General features: G+C 37.0%; 1 protein-coding gene and 1 long non-coding RNA gene across 2 annotated transcripts; both read right to left on the bottom strand.

The window, feature by feature from the left end:
- Window positions 1–12,681: 12,681 nt before the first annotated feature.
- LOC114824941 (uncharacterized) lies at window positions 12,682–13,616 on the bottom strand. The gene is made up of 2 exons (XR_011581048.1): window positions 13,317–13,616; window positions 12,682–13,005 (listed from the first exon to the last, which is right to left on the bottom strand). It is a non-coding gene; the product is annotated as an uncharacterized lncRNA (long non-coding RNA).
- Window positions 13,617–13,868: 252 nt separating this feature from the next.
- On the bottom strand, window positions 13,869–14,379 carry LOC114826266 (uncharacterized). Its single transcript, XM_070821905.1, has 2 exons — window positions 13,966–14,379; window positions 13,869–13,898 (listed from the first exon to the last, which is right to left on the bottom strand). Exons 1-2 carry the CDS (start codon window positions 14,377–14,379, stop codon window positions 13,869–13,871), a joined length of 444 nt encoding a protein of 147 aa, XP_070678006.1.
- Between the last annotated feature and the right edge of the window lie 6,635 nt (window positions 14,380–21,014).

Here is a 21,014-nt window from a genome sequence, read left to right as displayed (position 1 = left end):
AAATATGTGAACACTTGTATTCTTGCTGGAAAATTTGAGCAAATTATCGAAAAGAGAAAAAATGTTCAAGTTGGCTTGTAATTCTCACTGCCTATATTTGTATAAAGGGTCATTTTGGTTCCAGTCCCTAATCAACTTAATTGTTAGACTGAAACCTTGTTTGTTTAAATATTTTGGTCGACGTCCTTAGCCTCATTTAAGAGATTTAACTCATGCATTTATGCATTTAATGTCCCACAAATCATGAAATTAAAAAAAAATTCAAATAATATTTTTAAATTATAAATAAATGCTTAAAAACAATTTTAGAGTAATATTGATCTTCACAAAAATTATAGCAAAAAAGTAATGTACCCACATAATTATTAACATATTTTTAAAATAACTATTGATATATTTTAAAACATGAATAAATAGATTTAGCAAAATTAAAAATGGGTACAAATAAATTTAAAAATATGGGTACAAATACAAATAAAAGTTTAAAAAAATATGAGCACAAAAAGGAATTAATATATGGGTACAAATTAAAACTAAAAAGAAAATTGGTACAAATTACAAAAAAGGTTGCAAATTAAAAATGGGTACAAACTAAATATAAAAATATATGATAAAAAAATGGTACAAACTAAAAATAAAAATATATGATAAAAAAATCTAGCCATAAATATAAATATATGCCAAATGTAACGTTTCTAACACTTGATGAATATATTTAGAAATAAAAAAATATTTTATTTTGAAATAATTAATGATGTTTATTAAAATCTAAGGACCTTTGTAAAACCCCGCTCCCGAAATATTTATTTTTGGGAATAATTATCGGTGACAAGCCCAGCTAACTTTTGTTTAGTTAACTATCATTACTTACAATTCTCTACTTCAATTTTCTTTATTTCTCACACATTGATTTATGACCAACATTTAACCACCAAAACATAAGGTTAAAACTCAATTTTTGTTTCACCAATTTCCTTACTTAGCTCAATTCATCAAACAAGGATTTTGTCTTGATTATTTAATCTCACTTATTGTATGGATGCATCTAACGTCTCGTTAGACTGCCTACGTACCCTAAACAGGGATCAAGTCATTCGTAGTTCACATTTCAATTTCAAACCAATTCCCGAAGATGTTCAATTAATCCAAAATAACCCACATTCGTGTTAATAATCAAAACACGTTAATTAGACACCAAAACATAATTGAATTAATGAAATTTAGATAAAAATGCAAACTCAACTCACTATCCAACCGCCGCGTGCACCGTCGCGGTTGGCGGTCGGTCGCCCCAAATCGTCAGAAAAAATCAACTATGCCCAAAAATTACCAAATTTTACAAGATTTTAGATCTCAATGAGAGGAACAATTTTCATACCTGTGGTCAAGTCTAGTTTGGCCGAGAAACACACCAAATGGGCCTCGATCCGCCGGAAACCCTAAAAATTGGTTGTTTCAATTCACCATTTCCGTTGCTCTGCCGCCCCCAAGGTGGTTTGGACTTGTTCTTGGACTCCCCAGGGTCTAACCATGGGGGTAATTGACCGTGTTGCTTTCACAATTGGCGAAATCATCACAATCCACCCGTGCATCCACCAGTGCATTTTCCATGAAACCAAGCCAAAATAGCTCAAAATTCTTGATATAATTTAGAGAGGGGAGGTCGAAATCACTCTTCCAGGTCTTAATTCAATGAAACTCAACGAAAATTGTACGGAAAACCGTCGAAAACCATCACGGGAGCTAGTTACTTGGGTCGAGTCTTCGGGTCTAAGGTGATCCGGTGTGTCACCCTTCTCTCCCTTCCCCTCCCAACTTCTCTCCCCCATTGGTTCCCCCCCCCCCCCCACTCCTCATTTCTTCTTCCTTTTCGCCTTTCTATTTTTTCCTTTCAATCTCAATCATCCATCATTTATTTTTCCTTTCATCATAGCCACACATGTGGCACAACTTACTACTCCAGATTTTCTGGAGCCTTCTAAATGGAAATAAAATTACCAAATTATCTCTGATTTTAAACGTTAATAACTTCTTCGTTATAACTTCGTTTCATGAATGGTTTGCACCTATGCGTTCGTGAGATCTGGTCTATTCAAAAATATAATTTATGACCTTGAAAAGTCTATGGATTTTAGATAATTAATTTCCAAACTTCAAACTTCGTAATTAGTTTAATTTAAAACTAAACTCAAATAAATTAATGTAATTTCTCAGAAAATAACTTAAAATCTCAATAATACAATTATGTAAATTATAATAATTTCCGGAAACAAACTTTAAAATTTCCCAATTCTATTTCCATAACCATAAATCAATTTATTTTCGATTTTCTCCACATATTCATATATTTAAAATTTCAGGGTATTACATTCACTCCCCATTAAAATAAATCTCGTCCCCGAAATTTCAAATGTTGACTTACTAGAAGGAACTAGCTCTATTTCCACCATTTATTTTATGGTGAATAAAATTATAACATCTGTTTACGATTTATTCAAGTGAGAAATAAATAATCAATGAAGAATTCATCATGATTCTCACATATTTTATCAGTTTTTCCAACCACATTCTTTGATAAGTAAAAATACCAGAAATTCTAGCTACATACATTGACAGAATAAATATTGTAAATTCTTGTTGTAATCATCAATGGCTAAGTAAATGTCAAAATGTCAACCCAAACCACTAAAATTGACAAATCAATTAGCAAAAATTCCAACCAAAATCATTGTAATTTCTACCATCATTACTCGCCACTACATTAAAATAAAGATCCGCAATTTCCATTACCATGTAATGAAATAAAAAAACTCAATCCTTGATTTCATTCATTTCCGCAATTTACTTAATCACCCAAAGTAAAATTTAAAAACTTTATTTTTTCTTCACATTCTTGAACTTTTCCTAGAAGAGCCTCCCACGCGTGAACATGAATTAGCCAAAGAGCTCCAAAAGCTATTCAAGGAGAACTAAATGCCCTAATTATAAAGAAACCAAAACTTGAAATTAAACATGCATCAACCAATCAAGGGTATTGGTTAAATTTGAGAATATGTTCATCTATTGTATTTGAACTTAAGGCATCCGAAATTACACACACATGGCATGCGTTTTGCTATTAACCATATGTGCAGAAAATACGAAATATTTCTCTAACAAAATCCAAACAATACACATGCAGGCACAATCATAATGATTTGAGTCAATATTCTTCTTTCCGCATTCAAGTTTAAACCTTCATTCCCGTAATGTATATTTGATTAAAATGTCAAATATTCTTCATGTTGATAAGAAAATAAAAAGAAGTAAAAGAACATAAGGCTCATGGGATTCCATGCACCCAAATTTGTCATGCCACCACATAATGCACTTTGGCATGTCAAGAGGCAACAATTTGTGCAAAAAAATGAAGCATCATTAAATCTCTTTTAAACTAATAGTGGTCCAAAAAATTTCTCTCACATTGACAAAATCAAATATCAAATTTCAAGCCATAACTATCATGGCTAACAAAATATCAGAATTTCCCGTCATAATTCGTTAATGGTAAACCAAACTAATCAAATTTGTAATTATAAACTTTTCCCGTCAATTCTTTTCATCAAATAGAAAAACTCAACTAAAAAATCATTTATATTAAACGAAAACTCAAAATTTCATCCCATAATTTTATTCATGTCCACCCACCATTCTAGTTATAATGGCAAACCATAACCACAGTTTATAATTTCATTCCTATTCGATAAATCACCATGACTTTAATTAGTACAAAAATTTCCAACCACAATTATCATTGGCCAAAAGATTTTAAAATTTCTAACCATACTTATCATTGTCAAAACAATGATTTCATCACTTTTTCCCTTTGCCCCAAACAATGGCTAATAGACTGGAAAAGATTGTAATATACCTGGCCAATACACTTTTTTTTTTCCATTCTCGCAACCCACATAAGGAGCTTTCCTTCCGGAAACACTGGGTCTTTATGCCCATTCAATCACTTTTCCACATTCCATGGGTCATTTCGCCCAAATCCACATCCACGGGCTTCTTTTCCGCCCAATTAACATCCACGGGCTTCCTCGCCTAAATCACACATCCACAGGCTTCTTTTCCGCTCAAATCAACATCCACGGGCTTCTTTTCCGCCCAAATCAACATTTCTCACTTGCACAGGCATAATACAACTTTTCCAACAACTTCTCACAATTTCACCATCATCTTAATATTCAAATTTCCATAGTGCATAACATAATATCAAACCAATTCACTTCATTTCATGATGATTCGCAATATCTATATTCCACATAACTTCCTCATTATTCAAAGAACTTAGAGAATAATGCAATATCAATGCAAATAATAATTCATATTATTAGAATTTCATAATCACCATGTAAATTGCACCACTAACACAATGCCAATCATTTATGTATCTCACATATATATGTCACATGAATGCCACTTTATTCACAAAAATTGTGAAATCATGCAACCACAATGCATAACATAATTCACACCAACAAGAATTCGAGAATATTGCATATTGTAGAGTAGGATTATTCGCTCTGATACCATTTGTAACACCCCGCCCCCGAAATATTTATTTTCGGAAATAATTATCGGTGACAGGCCTAACTAACTCTTATTTAGTTAACTATCATTACTTACGATTCTCTACTTCAATTTTCTTTATTTCTCACACATTGATTTATGACCAACGTTTAACCACCAAAACATAAGGTTAAAACTCAATTTTTGTTTCACCAATTTCCTTACTTAGCTCAATTCCTCAAACAAGGATTTTGTCTCGATTATTTAATCTCACTTATTGTATGGCTGCATCTAACTTCTCGTTAGACTGCCTACATACGCTAAATAGGGATCAAGCCATTCTTAGTTCACATTTCAATTTCAAACCATTTCCTGAATATGTTCAAATAATCCAAAATAACCCACATTCGTGTTAATAATCAAAACACGTTAATTAGACACCAAAACATAATTGAATTAACGAAATTTAGATAAAAACGCAAAATCAGCTCACTGTCCAGCCGCCGCGTGCATCGATGCGGTTGGTGGTCGGCCGCCTCGAATCGCAGGAAAAAATCAACTATTCCTAAAAATTACCAAATTTTATAGGGTTGTAGATCTCAATGAGAGGAACAATTTTCATACATGCGACCAAGTACAGTTTGGCCGAGAAACACCCCAAATGGGCCTCGATCTACCGGAAACCCTAAAAATGGGTTGTTTCAATTCACCATTTCCGTTGCTCCGCCGCCCCCAAGGTGGTTTAGGCTTTGTTCCTGGACTGCCCAGGGGTCTAACCATGGTGGTAATTGACCGTGTTGCTTTCACAATTGGCGAAATCATCACAGTCCACCGGTGCATTTTCCACGAAACCAAGCCAAAATAGCTCAAAATTCTTGATATAATTTAGAGATGGGAGGTCAAAATCACTCTTCCAGGTCTTAATTCAATGAAACTCGACGAAATTGGACGGAAAACCGTCAAAAACCATCACCGGAGCCAGTTACTCGGGTCTTCGGGTCTAGGGTGATCCGGTGTGTCACCCTTCTCTCCCTTCCCCTCCCAACTTCTCTCCCCCATTGGTTCCCCCCCCCCTTACCTCTTCTTCATTTTCTCCTTTCTATTCTTTCCTTTCAATCTCAATCATCCATCATTTATTTTTCCTTTCATCACAGCCACACACATAGCACAACTTACTGCTCCAAATTTTCTCGAGCCTTCTAAATGGAAATAAAATTACCAAATTATCCCTGATTTTAAACGTTAATAACTTCTTCGTTATAACTCCGTTTCATGAATGGTTTGCGCCTATGCGTTCGTGAGATCAAGCTCTATTCAAAAATATAATTTGTGACCTAGAAAAGTCTATGGATTTTAGATAATTAATTTCCAAACTTCAAACTTCGTAACTAGTTTAATTTAAAACTAAACTCAAATAAATTAATCTTATTTCTCGAAAAATAATTTAAAATCTCAATAATACAATTACGTAAATTATAATAATTTCCGGGAACAAACTTTAAAATTTCCCAATTCTATTTCCATAACCATAAATCGATTTATTTTTTATTTTCTCCATATATTCATATATTTAAATTTTTAGGGTATTACAACCTTGATCAAAAATTGAAAGGGAATAAGGTTTTAATCAATGGAGTAGGAAAAATAGGGATATGAACCTAATTTTTCCTTTTATAAAACTCCTACATAACCCCTGCTTAAAAAACGCAAAACAAGAAATCAAACTAAATAAGGGCAAATTAGTCAAAGCAATATCTGATTAAATTTTTAGTGCTACTAAATCTATCCTAGTGTCCTATTTTCTCACCCATATGATAATCCCACCCACCATAAAAAATTAAAAAAGTAAAATGTTATTTTCCCACCCACCATTATTCCCAAAATAACCCTAATATATATTTTTAAATAACTCTAATATATCTTTAAATAATATTATAAATAAAAAAAATAAAAACATAAAACAAATGAAAGAAAATGCAAGACTTAAGACCTGGACATTCATCATCTCCTTCAAACCATGCACGTCCTTCAAATCATGGCATCCATTTCATAATATCTCTTCCAACTAATCCTAAATCTGCCACCACAATCTCTCTCTTGATCCCCACCTTTTGTTTTCACCGAATTTCATATCTATGCCCCAATATTCCCGACAAACCCTAGTACTTGCACCTATCGCCAACCTGTAGAGACTTCGGATCCCCGAACCACTCTTCTTCCTCCTTTTTTTGTCAAAGCTGCAGATCTCACACCCAAGTCTTTTTTTCCTCCATTGAAGTTTCTCGCTTTCATCTAGCACACACCCATTCTTTCCTCCAACATTTCCATTAATTCTAACCCAAATCTTTCCCAACCTCTCTCCACCAAAGATATGACACCCCACCCACCATTATTTATTTACTATTTTAATTTTAGTACTTTATGGGTGAGGAAATAAGACACAAGGGTGGGAATATTAGCACTTATTAAATATTGTCAATCTTAGCGCCCTTTTCTCCCAGGATGACTTTACAGCCCAACGTCGCTCTTCATTTTCACAAATCGTGATTGAGATTAAAATAAAAGCAACTTCCTCCTCCATTTAGACTCTACAGGATCCGCAGACAGGGGGTTAAATGCAGTATCTGTTTTTGGTTGGGATGGAAACCCCATACGAAGAAAGCTGGGGTAATCTATTGATTCCGATTTTATCTGTTTTTTGGGTCATACGGCACGTGTGGAGGGGCTAGTCATAATAAAATAAAGGCCAAACTGGATTAATCATTCATGTGGTCATAGGCACTTTCATTCCAGAGAATAGGGCCTTGAATATGTAATGTGAGTTGAATATCAAAGTACGCAACAAACAAATAAACTAACTGAATATAAAACTTTATTAAATGGAATTACCAAGAAGGCTACATGGACCGAAGAGACTACATCTTGACTGACTTATTATCTCTGAATAACAAAGCTCTCTATTTATAATAAACTAACCCTTGTCCCTAATAAGCAAGGAAACGAAAACCTAATTCAAATGGGCTAAGCCCAAATCTAAACACTAAATAAGTAACTATTTTCCAACATCCCCGGTCAAACTCATGGCAGCACATGACAAGAGTTTGCCAACAAGATGTGGATGCAAGCTCCGTTAGGCGGACACAACAAGGCAAGCTCTATTAGGCGAACACGACAAGGCAAGCTCTGTTATGCGGACACGACAAGACAAGCTCTGTTAGGCGAACACGACAAGACAAGCGATTCAAGTGAGCAAATGAACAATCCAAGAGAACAAGATTCTGGCAGACAATCCAATTAATAACCAAGTACACAACATCACTCGAGTGGTCACCAATCCAAGCACTCGAGCAATTGTTGAAGTGGGCAACACGTACTTCCTAATACAAGCTCAACAACAACTATTCTTATCACCCACGTGGAACTCAAAACCAACAAGTGGCCTAATAAATTGCAATCCAACAACATCAACTTATGATTCCCATTTTTCTTTATGATTTCTTTTTCCTTCTTTTTTCTTCAAACAACATTAATAGTGGCAGCATGGAATATGGGTTCGCAGCGGCAACTCGATGTGGGTTCGAGGACAGTCGTGGGTCGAAGGCGGTCAGCAACAGTGGTGCAGGCAGGTCAGAAACGGAGGCAGCGATCCAAGGCGGAGACGAACTCAATCCGAGTTTGTGGTTCTCAGGTCTGGGCTTCGTCAAACAAGTGATGGGTTCGTGGATGTGGAGTAGCAACGGTGATGGTTGTAGAAGACAATGAATGCAAGTGGTTCGAGAAGACGTTGGTGTGGTGGTTCAAGCAAGCGAGGTTCTAGACGGGATAATGCAGGTGGGATGATTCGGTCAGGTAAACGAGGCAGCGGGCATGTGGGTCAGATACGGTGCGGGGGCGGACGCTGATGCATAGGTTCAAGGCAGCACCAATTCGAAACCATGGGATCATACAGCAGTAAACAACGAATTAAGGCTCCAATGGCTTGGTACAACAACGAGGTCAATTTTTGTGTTTTTTGTTTTTCGACGACAAAACCCTAAACTAGGTACAAAGACAAAACAAACTACAACCGAACTGATATCCGGCAACTGAAAAACAAATTGATACCACCAAGAACAGATCAACTCCGAATGATTGAATCTGCTCTGATACCAAGTTAAATATCAGAGTACACAATAAACAAACAAACTGAATATAAAACTTTATTAAATGGAATTACCAAGAAGGTTACATGAACCGAATAAACTACATCTTGACTGACTTATTATCTCTGAATAACAAAACTCTCTATTTATAATAAACTAACTCTAGTCCCTAATAAGTAAGGAAACGAAAACCTAATTCAAATGAACTAAGCCAAAATTCAAACACTAAATAAATAACTATTTTCCAACAATGTGGCCTCAACCCATACCATGTCTGGAATTGGAATTGGACTTGAGCAGGACTCGTCCTATAGGCATCAACAAAATTGAATTTATTTGCATTGAAACAAGTAACTGAGTTCCTAAAATTGCATCTTTTGCGAACAACAAGATACCGACCGACCTCTGAACATATGCAGGGGGGGGCATTTGTTATAATTGCCGCCCATCCATCACCGCAGTTTGATCGCATCCTTGGCATTCAAGCAGTGGCCTCTACGTGAGTATAAGCATATTGGCTTGGATTGGCTTGTAACCATGTATGAGAAAAGACTCAATGGGATTCTAGCCGACAAGATGGGGCTTGGGAAGACATTCATGACAATTGTTTTGCTTGCACACCTCCTAGCATTTGAAAAGGGAGACGGAGTTTCTTAAAAGGTGTCCAGCTTTCAAATTCCTGATTCCTGTCTTATTTTGGAAGTGCAAAAGAGCGCAAATTGAAATGGCAAGGCTGGTTGAAACCAAACTTGATACAAATCCGTACCTTAAAATAATGTATTTTATTCTTGAGAAATGTGAAATAACCACATGCCTTTGGTTTGATGATTTGAGTAATTATGGACCTCTAAGTTAAATTCCGATTTCTCATACTTTTCTATTTTATTAAATTAGTCTTCCTCGAGTGCGACATTGCGTAGGGGAAAGAAGAATTGAAGAGTTGGGGAAATTTAGTTATGATTTTTGTTGTGTGGAGGGCAATTTAGTAATTTCATTTGTGGAAATTTTAAGTGGGCTTTAATCCCAACACTCGCTCACTCTGATATCCTTCGCTCATTACACACACACACACACACTCTCTCTCTCTCTCTCTCTCTTCCCTCTAAACCACCGAGAACCAGTCACCACCGTTTTTACTTCCTATTGAATTTTGATGTATATTTGCTTGATTAAACAATTACAAGATGAAACATATATATAGAGAAGAAAAAGATCATAAGCCTAATTTTGCCTAACTTACCTATCTTGCTTGACTAACCTAACTTGCCTAACTTTGAACAAGAAAGTTGACTAGCCTAATTTCACCATTATTCCAACATGTTTATTTCATGCATTTTAACACTCCCCCTCAAGTTGGAGTGTGAATGTCGATGACACCCAACTTGCTAATTAAGACCTCAAATTGTGCCGAGCTTAGTGGTTTGGTGAACAAGTCTGCAGGTTGGTTCGAGGTCCGTATGTAAGCTGTTTGCACCATTCCCATTTGAATCTTCTCACGTACTAGGTGACAGTCTATCTCTATATGCTTCGTTCGTTCATGAAACACTGGGTTCGAAGCAATATGCATGGCAGCTTGATTATCACAAAACATTGTGACTGGTTGTGCATGATTTACTTGCAAGTCCTTCAAAATGTTTCTTAGCCATATAACTTCACAACAAGTAGTAGCCATAGAACGGTATTCTGCCTCTGCACTAGAACGAGATATTGTGCTTTGTTTCTTCGTTTTCCAAGATATCGGTGCTTGTCCAAGGAAGATACAATAACCGGTTATTGACCTTCTAGTGTCTTTACACCGAGCCCAATCAGCATCACAAAAGGCTTGTAATTGTAGTGAACCTGTAGAAGGCAAAAGAATTCCCTGTCCAGGAGATTGTTTGATGTACCTGAGAACCTTATGCACCGCTTCAAGGTGTGGTTGTCGTGGCTTGTCCATGAATTGGCTCAACATATTAACCACATAAGTCAGGTCAGGCCGCGTGATGGTTAAGTAAATCAGCCTCCCTACGAGTCGCCTGTATGAAGAAGGATCATGTAGGAGCGTCCCATCAGTTTGTGTAAGGGACAGGTTTGGTTCCATTGGTAATCGTGAGGGCTTCGCACCAAGGAACCCAGCATCTTCTAGTATCTCCAACACATATTTGCGTTGGCACAAGGCAATCCCTTGTTTAGATCTTGCAACTTCTTTCCCCAAAAAGTATTTTAGTTTTCCCAAATCCTTTAGTTTAAAATGTTGGGAAAGGAAGAGTTTAGTCTCTTCAATTTCTCTCAAATTGTTACCTGCAAGTATCACGTCATCAACATACACAAGTAATGCCATAAAACTACCTTGACGGTTTCGGACGAACAATGAGTAATCTGACCATGATTGATGAAAACCAGCAGTCTTGAGAGCACTAGACAGCTTGATAAACCATTGTCTCGAGGCCTGTTTTAAACCATAAATGGATTTGTGTAATTTGCATACTCGTGTCTCCCCCTTTCGTCCGAACCCAGGAGGCAAGGACATATAAACCTCCTCGTATAAGTCACCATGCAAAAATGCGTTGTTCACATCAAGTTGATGAAGATGCCAGCCTCGTATGGAGGCAATACTCAGGAGGACGCGGACGGTGGTGAGCTTGGCAACTGGAGCAAAAGTTTCCCAATAATCAAGCCCCTCAATTTGACTGTAGCCTTTAGCAACGAGACGAGCTTTGTAGCGTTCAACACTGCCGTCAGGTTTAAGCTTCACCTTATAGATCCATTTGCAACTGATGGGATGTTTGTGAGGTGGTAAGGGCACAAGAGTCTAAGTGCGATTGTCATGAAAGGCAACAATCTCTTTTTGCATGGCGTCACGCCATTTTGGATCCTGAACAGCTTGCGAAAAACTGGTGGGTTCTTTGATAATGGTGAGGGTGGTGAGAAATGTTTTGTGAGTGGGGGATACATGGTCATAAGATAAATAACGAGATATGGGGTGAGATGTACCTGATGACTGGACCATGCTTGTGGAAGATGTGGGAGCAACACGGGAAGGGAGGGCCACCTCAACATGAAAGTCCTGCAAAAATGTGGAAGTTTTGGTCGGTCGAGTGCTACGACGGAGTGGAGGTGGTTGGTCTGGTGATGGAGTTGTTGGAGGTGGTGAAGAGTGTAGGGTATGTGAAGGTGTTGATAAGGTATATGTTGGTGGAGTTGTAGTAGGTAAAGGAGATGAGAGTGGTGTGATGTCGGCAAGTGTGGGAGAGGTGATGTTTATTTCTTCGGGTGCAAGGCTTGAGTGCGACTCAATGGGAGAGGTCAAGTCAAACGTGATGGGTGAGGGTGTAATGTTTGATGGAGACGGGGCAGCGGAAGTGGTATGATTTTGGAATGGAAAATGATCTTCAAAAAAAACAACATCCCTAGAAACAAAAGTCTTATTGTGTTTTATATCAAACAATTTATAACCCTTTTGACCATAAGGATACCCAAGAAAAATGCATTGGATTGCACGGGGGTCGAATTTAGAGGGCCTTTAGGCGTGTGTAGAAGCAAAACATAAACTACCGAAAACCTTTAAATGGGAATAGTTAGGTGCTTTGTGAAACAGTTTTTCGTAAGGTGTTTTACCTTGTAGAAGTGGAGTGGGTGTTCTGTTGATGAGGTAGGCTGAGGTTAAGATTGCATCCCCCCAAAAACGTTTTGGCAAACAAGCTTGAAAGAGCAAAGCCCGAGCAACGTTGAGCAAATGCCGGTGTTTACGTTCGGCAACACCATTTTGTTGTGGTGTGTTGACACAACTAGATTGATGTATGATGCCTTTGAGAGCATAAAATTGCTCAAGCTTAAACTCAGGGCCATTGTCACTTCGTATGATTTGAACTCTGGTATTGAATTGAGTCTCAATCATTTGAATGAATCCGACTAAAATGTCTTTTGTGTCAGATTTATGTTTCATCAAATAAACCCAAGTGCTTCTAGTGTAGTCATCTACGATGGTAAGGAAATACTTGGCACCTGAAATAGAAGCAACTTGATAACCACCCCAAATATCAATATGCAATAATTCAAAACATGATTTGGTAGAAATAGAGCTCAAAGGAAAGGGTGATCTTGTTTGTTTGGCCAATGGGCAAATTAAACAATTTTCCAAATCACAAGCCTTATTGTTAAATAAAGGTAATAACGAAGTGACTTTATGAGATGGGTGTCCTAGGCGTTGGTGCCAAAGCTTTGGTGAGACGGTTTGAATATTGTTGCATGTTCCTTTCTTTGATGGGTCGAGGTAGTAAAGTCCATCCCTTTCAATTCCTGTCCCAATCATCTTCCCCGAGCGAAGGTCCTGAATGACACAAAATTGGGTGAAGAAAATGGTGACATATAAGGAATCATAGGCTAGTTTACTGATAGATATTAAATTCAACCTAAAGAACGGCACACATAGGACATTTTCAAGGATAAGATTATGAGAGAAAACAACTTGTCCAATGTGAGTGACTTTGGCAACGGAACCATTTGGCAGTTCAACTGTATGATTTTCAACAGCTCGTGAGTGTGTAAGGAGACTAGGACTGCAAACTATGTGATCCGTGGCACCACTGTCCAGGATCCAAATACTTTTGGTTCCTTTACATGAAAAAGAGAAGGCTTTACCTGAAAGTTCTTCATGACTAGGAAGATTACTGACTTGATTGGCAAATGATGATTTGTTCTTGTTCAACATCTGAAGGATTTGCTTGCAGTCCTCCTGAGAGAACGGGAAATTAGGCACTGTCTCTTGCTTGTTACTTTGTGAAACTTGATTCCCCTTTGAAGAAAAGAGACGATTGGATTCGGTCTCTGTGGCTGCTTTCCGTTTTCGACAGAAATCGAAGGTGTGGCCTTTCCATCCGTAAAAAGTGCACTTGAGATGTGCACGACAATTTTTGGTGATGTGATTGGTTTTATTGCACTTTCCACATCGCATCTCTTTGTCTTCAGGTGTAGCTTCTCGCGACAGATTATTCACTGCAAAGACAGCAGTTTCTAGTTGTGTGCTTTTCCCATTGGAAACCTCTGCCTGGCGTTCATGTCGAAGGACCAACGCATATGCCTTGTTCACCATAGGCAGTGGTTCGAGAAGAAGAGTATTGCTTTGAACCGTAGCATACGATTCGTTCAGTCCCATAAGGAACTTCATGGTTTTCTGAGTTTCAACATATGAGTTCATCTCATTCTTTGTTCCACAACTGCATGCTGGAATGGAACACAAAGTATCACGTTCATCCCATAAACTTTTAAGTTTAGTGAAGTAAGAACTTACACTCATATTGCTTTGGACGCAATCATGGATCTCGTTCTCAACATGGAACAGCTGAACTATATTCACATGTGAGAACCTCTCCTGCAGATCGGTCCACATTTGTCGAGCATCCTTGTAGTTGATGACACTCCCTGAAATCTCCTTTGACATGGAGCCTAGTAGCCATGTCTTGACCAAGTTGTTGCAGCGATTCCATTGCTGTAGCTCCTCAAAATTATCCTCACTTGGTTTGTTGATCGTTCCATCAACAAAACCAAGTTTGTTCTTGACCGTTAAGGCCATACTCATGGATTGAACCCATGTGTTGTAGTTGTCTTCCACCAATGGTTGTGGTACGAGGATTGCACCAGGTTGATCCGAGTGGTGGAGATAGAGCGGGTGGTTGGGATTTTCCCATTTTGAATGAGAGGCCATGCCTAGAATGGTTGACCTCGTGGCTGCTTTAGAGCTGTGTTTTGTGGTTTTTTCCCAGATCACAGCTCTGATACCATATTGAATTTTGATGTATATTTGCTTGATGAAAAAATTACAAGATGAAACATATATATAGGGAAGAAAAAGATCATAAGCCTAATTTTGCCTAACTTACCTATCTTGCTTGACTAACCTAACTTGCCTAACTTTGAACAAGAAAGTTGACTAGCCTAATTTCACCATTATTCCAACATGTTTATTTCATGCATTTTAACACTTCCCGGACCAAATCGTAGCCACAAACCACTCGTCATCTGGGTAGCCTATAGAGTCGAACAGTGGCTCTGCATGTTCAATCCGATGACGGGAAGGAACTGAACTGAGAGCTTCGTAATTCCCAGCGGACTCGGGGTGGAGCTTCGTAATATTTCTTCTGATAAATTGCGTACACTTGTATTAGACAGAATGCATGTAAAATTTCGATTCACATTTGCGCCACAAGCCACATGACGGCGGCGGACCAGAATGTAAGTGACAGTGAAGCGAAAGCATAAGTCCATAGTATGATAACTGAACATTCATTCTCTCCTGCTCCAAATAATTGCGTCATTATTCCTGCCATATTTTAAACTGAAAATATGACTTTAGCCTTTGAAACTTAAGTTTCTTTACATAAAACCCAACATTGTCTTTTACCTGAATAAAACCCAATGACTAGGCTCCACATAAGCAAATTCATTAATTCTATTTGCCTTTACACATTTTGCATTTTTTTAGATGCCTAAAACACCCCTAATTACAGTTTTAGTGTATACATTAAATTCTATGCATATTTGAAGTGAGGGATTAATGAAAAAAATGCATTAATGTTTAAAATCATTGCATATTAATATATCATAACAAATTGTATGTTAATGCTTCTGGAAAGAAAACTCACTAATGTTATACTTTCCTTAAGATTTCGTAATTGTTTTTCAAATTTGCATAAAATTTGACAATTTTAATTTAATATTTTCATTTTCTTACCCAAATGAAAATTTGAAAGGGCACTATAAAATTTGTTCAGTAATAATACATGCAAAATAATTTACTTATAAAGTTAAAGAAATGTTATTTGACAACTTTTAAAATTTGTCCAGTAATAATACCTACAATATAATTTACCTATTGTTTAATCAAATAAAAAAATAATGTATCTACTATTTCATTTTTATGGCGATAATTTGTCTTGGTTTAGTTTTTACGAAATAATTTAGGCACTATTTAACTTGACCAAAATAATGTAACTACTACTTTAATTTACCTACAAAATAAATGCTATTTGATTCAAAATTAATTTATTTATATTTTACATATAAATATAGATAAATTATTGTTAACACGCATACATAATAACAAATAAAAAATGTCTAATGTATGTAATAATCTATGTAAAATAATTTACCTACAACATAAAGAATATTAATTGGTTTGTTTTTTTATCAAACAATATTATTTGATGGAAAATAACTGATTAGACAAAGGATTTTCTTTTTTCATGCGAAAAATGTGCTCATAATTGTTTATGAATATGGATAAGTTAGTGTGTGTGTGTGTGTGTGTATATATATGTTACTAATATTTATGATACATTTATGATACAGGAAAGGAAAATTTTCCATGTGGGGTTAATTGCTAATCATAATTAGGGTGAGTAATAATATTTATTGACATAATTAGGGTTTCGTGGCATAAGTTGTAAATATGTTGTAATAATTGGTTACATATTTGCCTACATGGTAATCTATTTGAATTTTGGGTTTTATTTGAATACTTACTATTAGGTGGGTTTTTGTTTGGAAAATAGGAGTTTCAAAGGTCTTTCTCTAAAGAACCCTCAATAAACAGTACTTGAGAACAAACTTACATTTGTTACGAGAGAGAGAGAGAGAGAGAGAGAGAGAGCAAGCGAGCGAGCAACTGCTGATTGCACTTTCTGATGTTAAACAACAGAAGAGCAAGCGTACGAATGTTCATCGCAGGTGGGAGTGAAAACTGAAGCAGAAGAACAAACCGATATAATGGATCAGAGTGCACCAACCCAAATTTCAGTGCCCCCTTAACAACCAAGATGCCTATAAGAGGCAGGGCAACATAACGAACAACTATGATGCCAACGACAAGAGATTTCTGAATCCCTGACCCTGCTCTTGAAATAGAACAAACCAAATATGCACAAACCATGCACAACAATATAACAGAAATAAGATTGTGTGTTTTTAAAACTTACAATTACCAAATTACCCTCCCATATAAATGGTTACCTAGAAATTCCAACCCTTATTTCTCATTTTATAGAGAAAGAAACATCACCGAATTTCTTGTAGAAGGGACCGGAAAAGTAAAGAAAGAACCAGGACAGTAATGAAGTTAACTCCCACCCTCCTGATCATTTAGGTTGTATTACAATTGGAAGATTCTGATTTCTCTCTTTCAGTTTTTTAATTTGGGATTTTTGTTTTTACTGTGAGAAATTAGGATTCTTGATGCAATATTTGGAGTGAATCCTTGAGCACGAGAGTTTTGGAGCAAATCTTTGAGGAGTGTGGTGAGTATTTTGCCTATGTTTTAGGAAATCAGGTTTTGGGAAATGTTAAAGAACTCGATGCTGGTTACAACGGCATCATCACCATCAAGGTCAAAAATGAAGTTGTGGATGTTACGTGCAACGATGTTGGTTTGTTGTGTACGTGCATCGTGCAATTAACTGCATTGGGAGATATGTGGGGTCTAGATTCTAGAAATCCCTTAAAGATAGAACGAAGACTACCCTTGAGAATCAATGACTATAAGTTCCGGAATTTCGTTAAGCCTCCAACATTGATTCATAATTAAGTGTACAATGCAATTATAAGATGTTAAGCACCTCCAATGGTTATTGCTTTAGTTTAGAAATTTAGACAAAAGCAACATAACCCAGAAAACAGTTTGTATAATTGTTGATCGTAACTTGCCTTTTCTCAAGAAATGTTTTTGCTTTGATGAAAGTATAGCAATGGTCTATCAACTTTAACCCAATTGGAGTAGTGGTTCATTAGCTAAAAATCCATGATCATTGGTCCCTTAGTTCATCAAAACGTGCAGTTATGGTCATTTTCATCAACTCCTTTAGAACTTCCATAAAACTGAGTCATGAGTCACACACGTATGGCTGAATCAGTGGGCAAATATGGAAAACCAAATGAGAAAAATTATAACAATGGTCCATCAACTTTAACCCAATTGGAGAAATAGTCCATTAACTTTAATCAATTGGAGCAATGGTTGAAGACTCTAACCCAATTGGAGAAATAGTACCTCAACTTTAACCAATTTGAGCAATTGTTTTTTAACTTTAACCCAACTGGAGAAATGATCATTCCAACATAACTCTTTTTGACGGAATTCTACCGAAGTTGATGAAAATGACCATAACTGCACATTTTGATGAGTTAAGGGATGATGATCATGAATTTTTAGTTGAGGAACTATCGGTCCAATTGAGTTAAAACTGAGGAACCACTGCTACAATTTCTCTTTTGCTTTAGAAACATTTTTCCCCATTGCAGGAGCTTTCCAAGAAAAGTAAGAACCTGAGGGTCCACCTACAGCATAACAAAAATCAGAATCATGAATTAAATGATCTGTCACCAATAGGAAATATACATGTTAATCAATACTTAAGTAATAATTCAATTATCAACATCCACATCATTTGGTTTACAAAATTTGGTTTAAAAATTTAATCTCTCTAGCATTACACAATGAAAAATTAAATAACTACAAAAGCTATGTGTGTGTGTGTGTATGTTTTGTGTGCACCAGACAATCCAAATTATGAAATAGTTAAAAATATGGGTTCCGAAAAGGCTTTTCTAATAGCATTCTCAATTAGGGTGTCACATCCTAGTCTCGGCTCCGCTGTAACACGATATTGTCCTCTTTGGGCCCCAACCACGCCCACACGGTTTTGTTTATGGGAACTCACACGAGAACTTCCCAGTGAGTCACCCATTCTAGGATTGCTCTTGCCCGAACTCGCTTAACTTTGGAGTTCCTATGGAATCCGAAGCCAGTGAGTTCCCAAAAAGTCTTGTGTTATATAGAGGTGGGCATGTACATATAAGGCACATCACCCCCTCTCCGTTGGTTGATGTGGGATGTTACAATCCACCCCCTTTAGGGGCCCGACGTCCTCGTCAGCACACTTGCACCACACGGCAAAGTGGCTCTGATATCATTTTGTCACATCCAATCACACGGCAAAGTGGCTATGATATCATTTTGTCACATCCAATCTCAGCTCCGCTGTAGCACGATATTGTCCACTTTGAGCCCCAGCCACGCCCTCACGGTTTTTTTTTTCTGGGAACTCACATGAGAACTTCCCAGTAGGTCACCCATCCTATGATTGCTCTCACCTGAACTCGCTTAACTTCAAAGTTTCTATGGAATATAAAGCCAATGAGTTCCCAAAAGGTCTCGTGATATATGGAAGTGGGCATGTACATATAAGGCACATCACCCCATCTCTGTTGGTCGATATGGGAAGTTTCAATATTTTGTCACATCGTAGTCTCGTCGTAGCACGATATTGTCCGCTTTAGGCCCCGACCACACCCTCACGGTTTTGTTTCTGTGAACTCACACGAGAACTTCCTAGTGGGTCACCCATCCTAAGATTGCTCTCGCCCGAACTTGCTTAACTTCGGAGTTCCTATGGAATCCGAAGCTAGTGAGTTCCAAAAAGGCCTCATGCTATATGGAGGTGGGCATGTACATATAAGGCACATCACCCCCTCTCCATTGGTCAATGTGGGATGTTATAGAATGGCTCTATATATTTTAGAGCTCCGAGGAATCTTTGGGACTTTATAAGAGCTATTTCTTCCGGGCTCTATATGGGGTTATATATATTTATTTATGTAGTAATTTGATTATGCGATACTTTTTTTTTTGTTAACTTTCCTCAAGTTGATTTTTGGACGTGCTATCTCAATATTTTTTTTATGAACCTTTCAACCTAAATTGTGGCAAAGTTAGATTTCATCACTTATGAACCGTTTGTTGAATTAGATTCTCTTGTCTCAATCTCATCCATTGAAAGATACAAACCCCCACTTTGTCATTTGAAATAATTTGATTTTCACGTATAACACAACAATTTACCTAGCACCAATTGGTAAATTAGTATCATACAATTTTGAAAAAAATTATTTAAAAATTTCACCCACTAATGCCCATGAACATTAAATCAATTTGAAATTTTAATTTTTATGAAATTTAAAACAATCATTAATTAGCCAAATTGAAAGAAAAAAAATAAAAAAGGAATAAATGAGAATACATGTAGTCGCAAGTGGAGGGAGAATGATGGAATTTTGTTCACATAGATGCTACTTTTTTGTGGGACCCACTGTTTTTTGAGGCTAAATGTGGTCTAATTTTATGCTATCCAAGAAAGAAAATTGCTAGACCCAGTGGTGCATCTAGCCCCATTTTCTGACTCATTGGGGATGAAATTTCTCACTAAGGCTTGAAATGTACTAATCTCATGAAGGATAAAGTCCCCATTGGGATGCTTTAAGACTAACTGAGGTACAAATCTTTTTATTTTAGTAAATTCTGTAAAAGTTAACAACAAAAACTTGCAATGAAAATTCCATGGGGTGGGCCTCATCAGTATTCTCAACAAATGATATCAGGTCTCGATCAATGTCATAGTTACCGACAACTGGAAAGCACAAACTTGTCTAATTCTGTTAGACCTTCCAATCGAAGATCAGAAGAAGTTCATGAGAGCATGGTGAGATGCGTAACTTCATTTCTGAGCAGTACTCCCACCTTTTTCAATGGCTGCACCCATGAAACCAAATCCGAGGTTTAACCTGAACACCCCCGTCAATGGGTTGGAATTTTATGATCAGGAAAGCAAGCACTATTCTTACACTGACAAGTCTTTGCTGGAAATGGAGAAGTTTGGAGTTCTACCACATGAAAATGTTCCTGGCTTGATTGGAGGCCTTGATGATGAACAATCCAGAATATACGAACATTGGGTAAGCTCTGAGGGCTGGAACCACAAGTTTTGGTATTGAAAGACGTTAAGGTTGATGGAAAACTGGCCACCAAATTTGGGATTATCGATTTTTTTTTTGCTCTCATCGGACACGGTGGACTATGAATCAGATGGCATTTGGGGAGATTGGACTTTCACTTTTTTGAGATGCAGAGGGAGTGTTTTGGCACGTCTTCCTGTTATATGCAGAAATCGATTTTATGATCAGCAAATCTGTGACTGCAGGACGGTATAGAAGCCAGGTGAGGGAAATGGTAACAATTTTTGTAGTTCAAATTTTCGCTGGCAGATGTTTGAATTTGTTTTAGGGCTTTCATTGAGACGTCTGTATGGTAACATTTCTCAGAAATTGTAATAAACTTCATTATTATTTGTTTACAAGATGGGAAGTCCTCTCTTATAGAGGACCAAAAACTACACAACTAGTCCTAACAAGTGGACAAGTCAAATGATGATTACATGTGGAAAACACCGAAGAGGAAAATAAGGAGAAAAGGAAAGCAAAGCAAAGTAATGATGGCTAGCTATCAAGTAAAGT

Source organism: Malus domestica, chromosome 05 (assembly GCF_042453785.1).
Source record: "Malus domestica chromosome 05, GDT2T_hap1".
Lineage (NCBI taxonomy): Eukaryota > Viridiplantae > Streptophyta > Magnoliopsida > Rosales > Rosaceae > Malus > Malus domestica.
This window is presented reverse-complemented; position numbering and strand designations above follow the sequence as displayed.

What these genes read in the sequence shown, in the direction of transcription:
- LOC114826266 (XM_070821905.1), bottom strand. Translation starts at nt 14,379, where the DNA reads ATGGCCTCTCATTCAAAATGGGAAAATCCCAACCACCCGCTCTATCTC. An exon ending in GCGTCCAAAGCAATATGAGT is followed by an intron (nt 13,899 to 13,965) that starts GTAAGTTCTTAC and finishes GTTCCATTCCAG; the next exon opens with CATGCAGTTGTGGAACAAAG.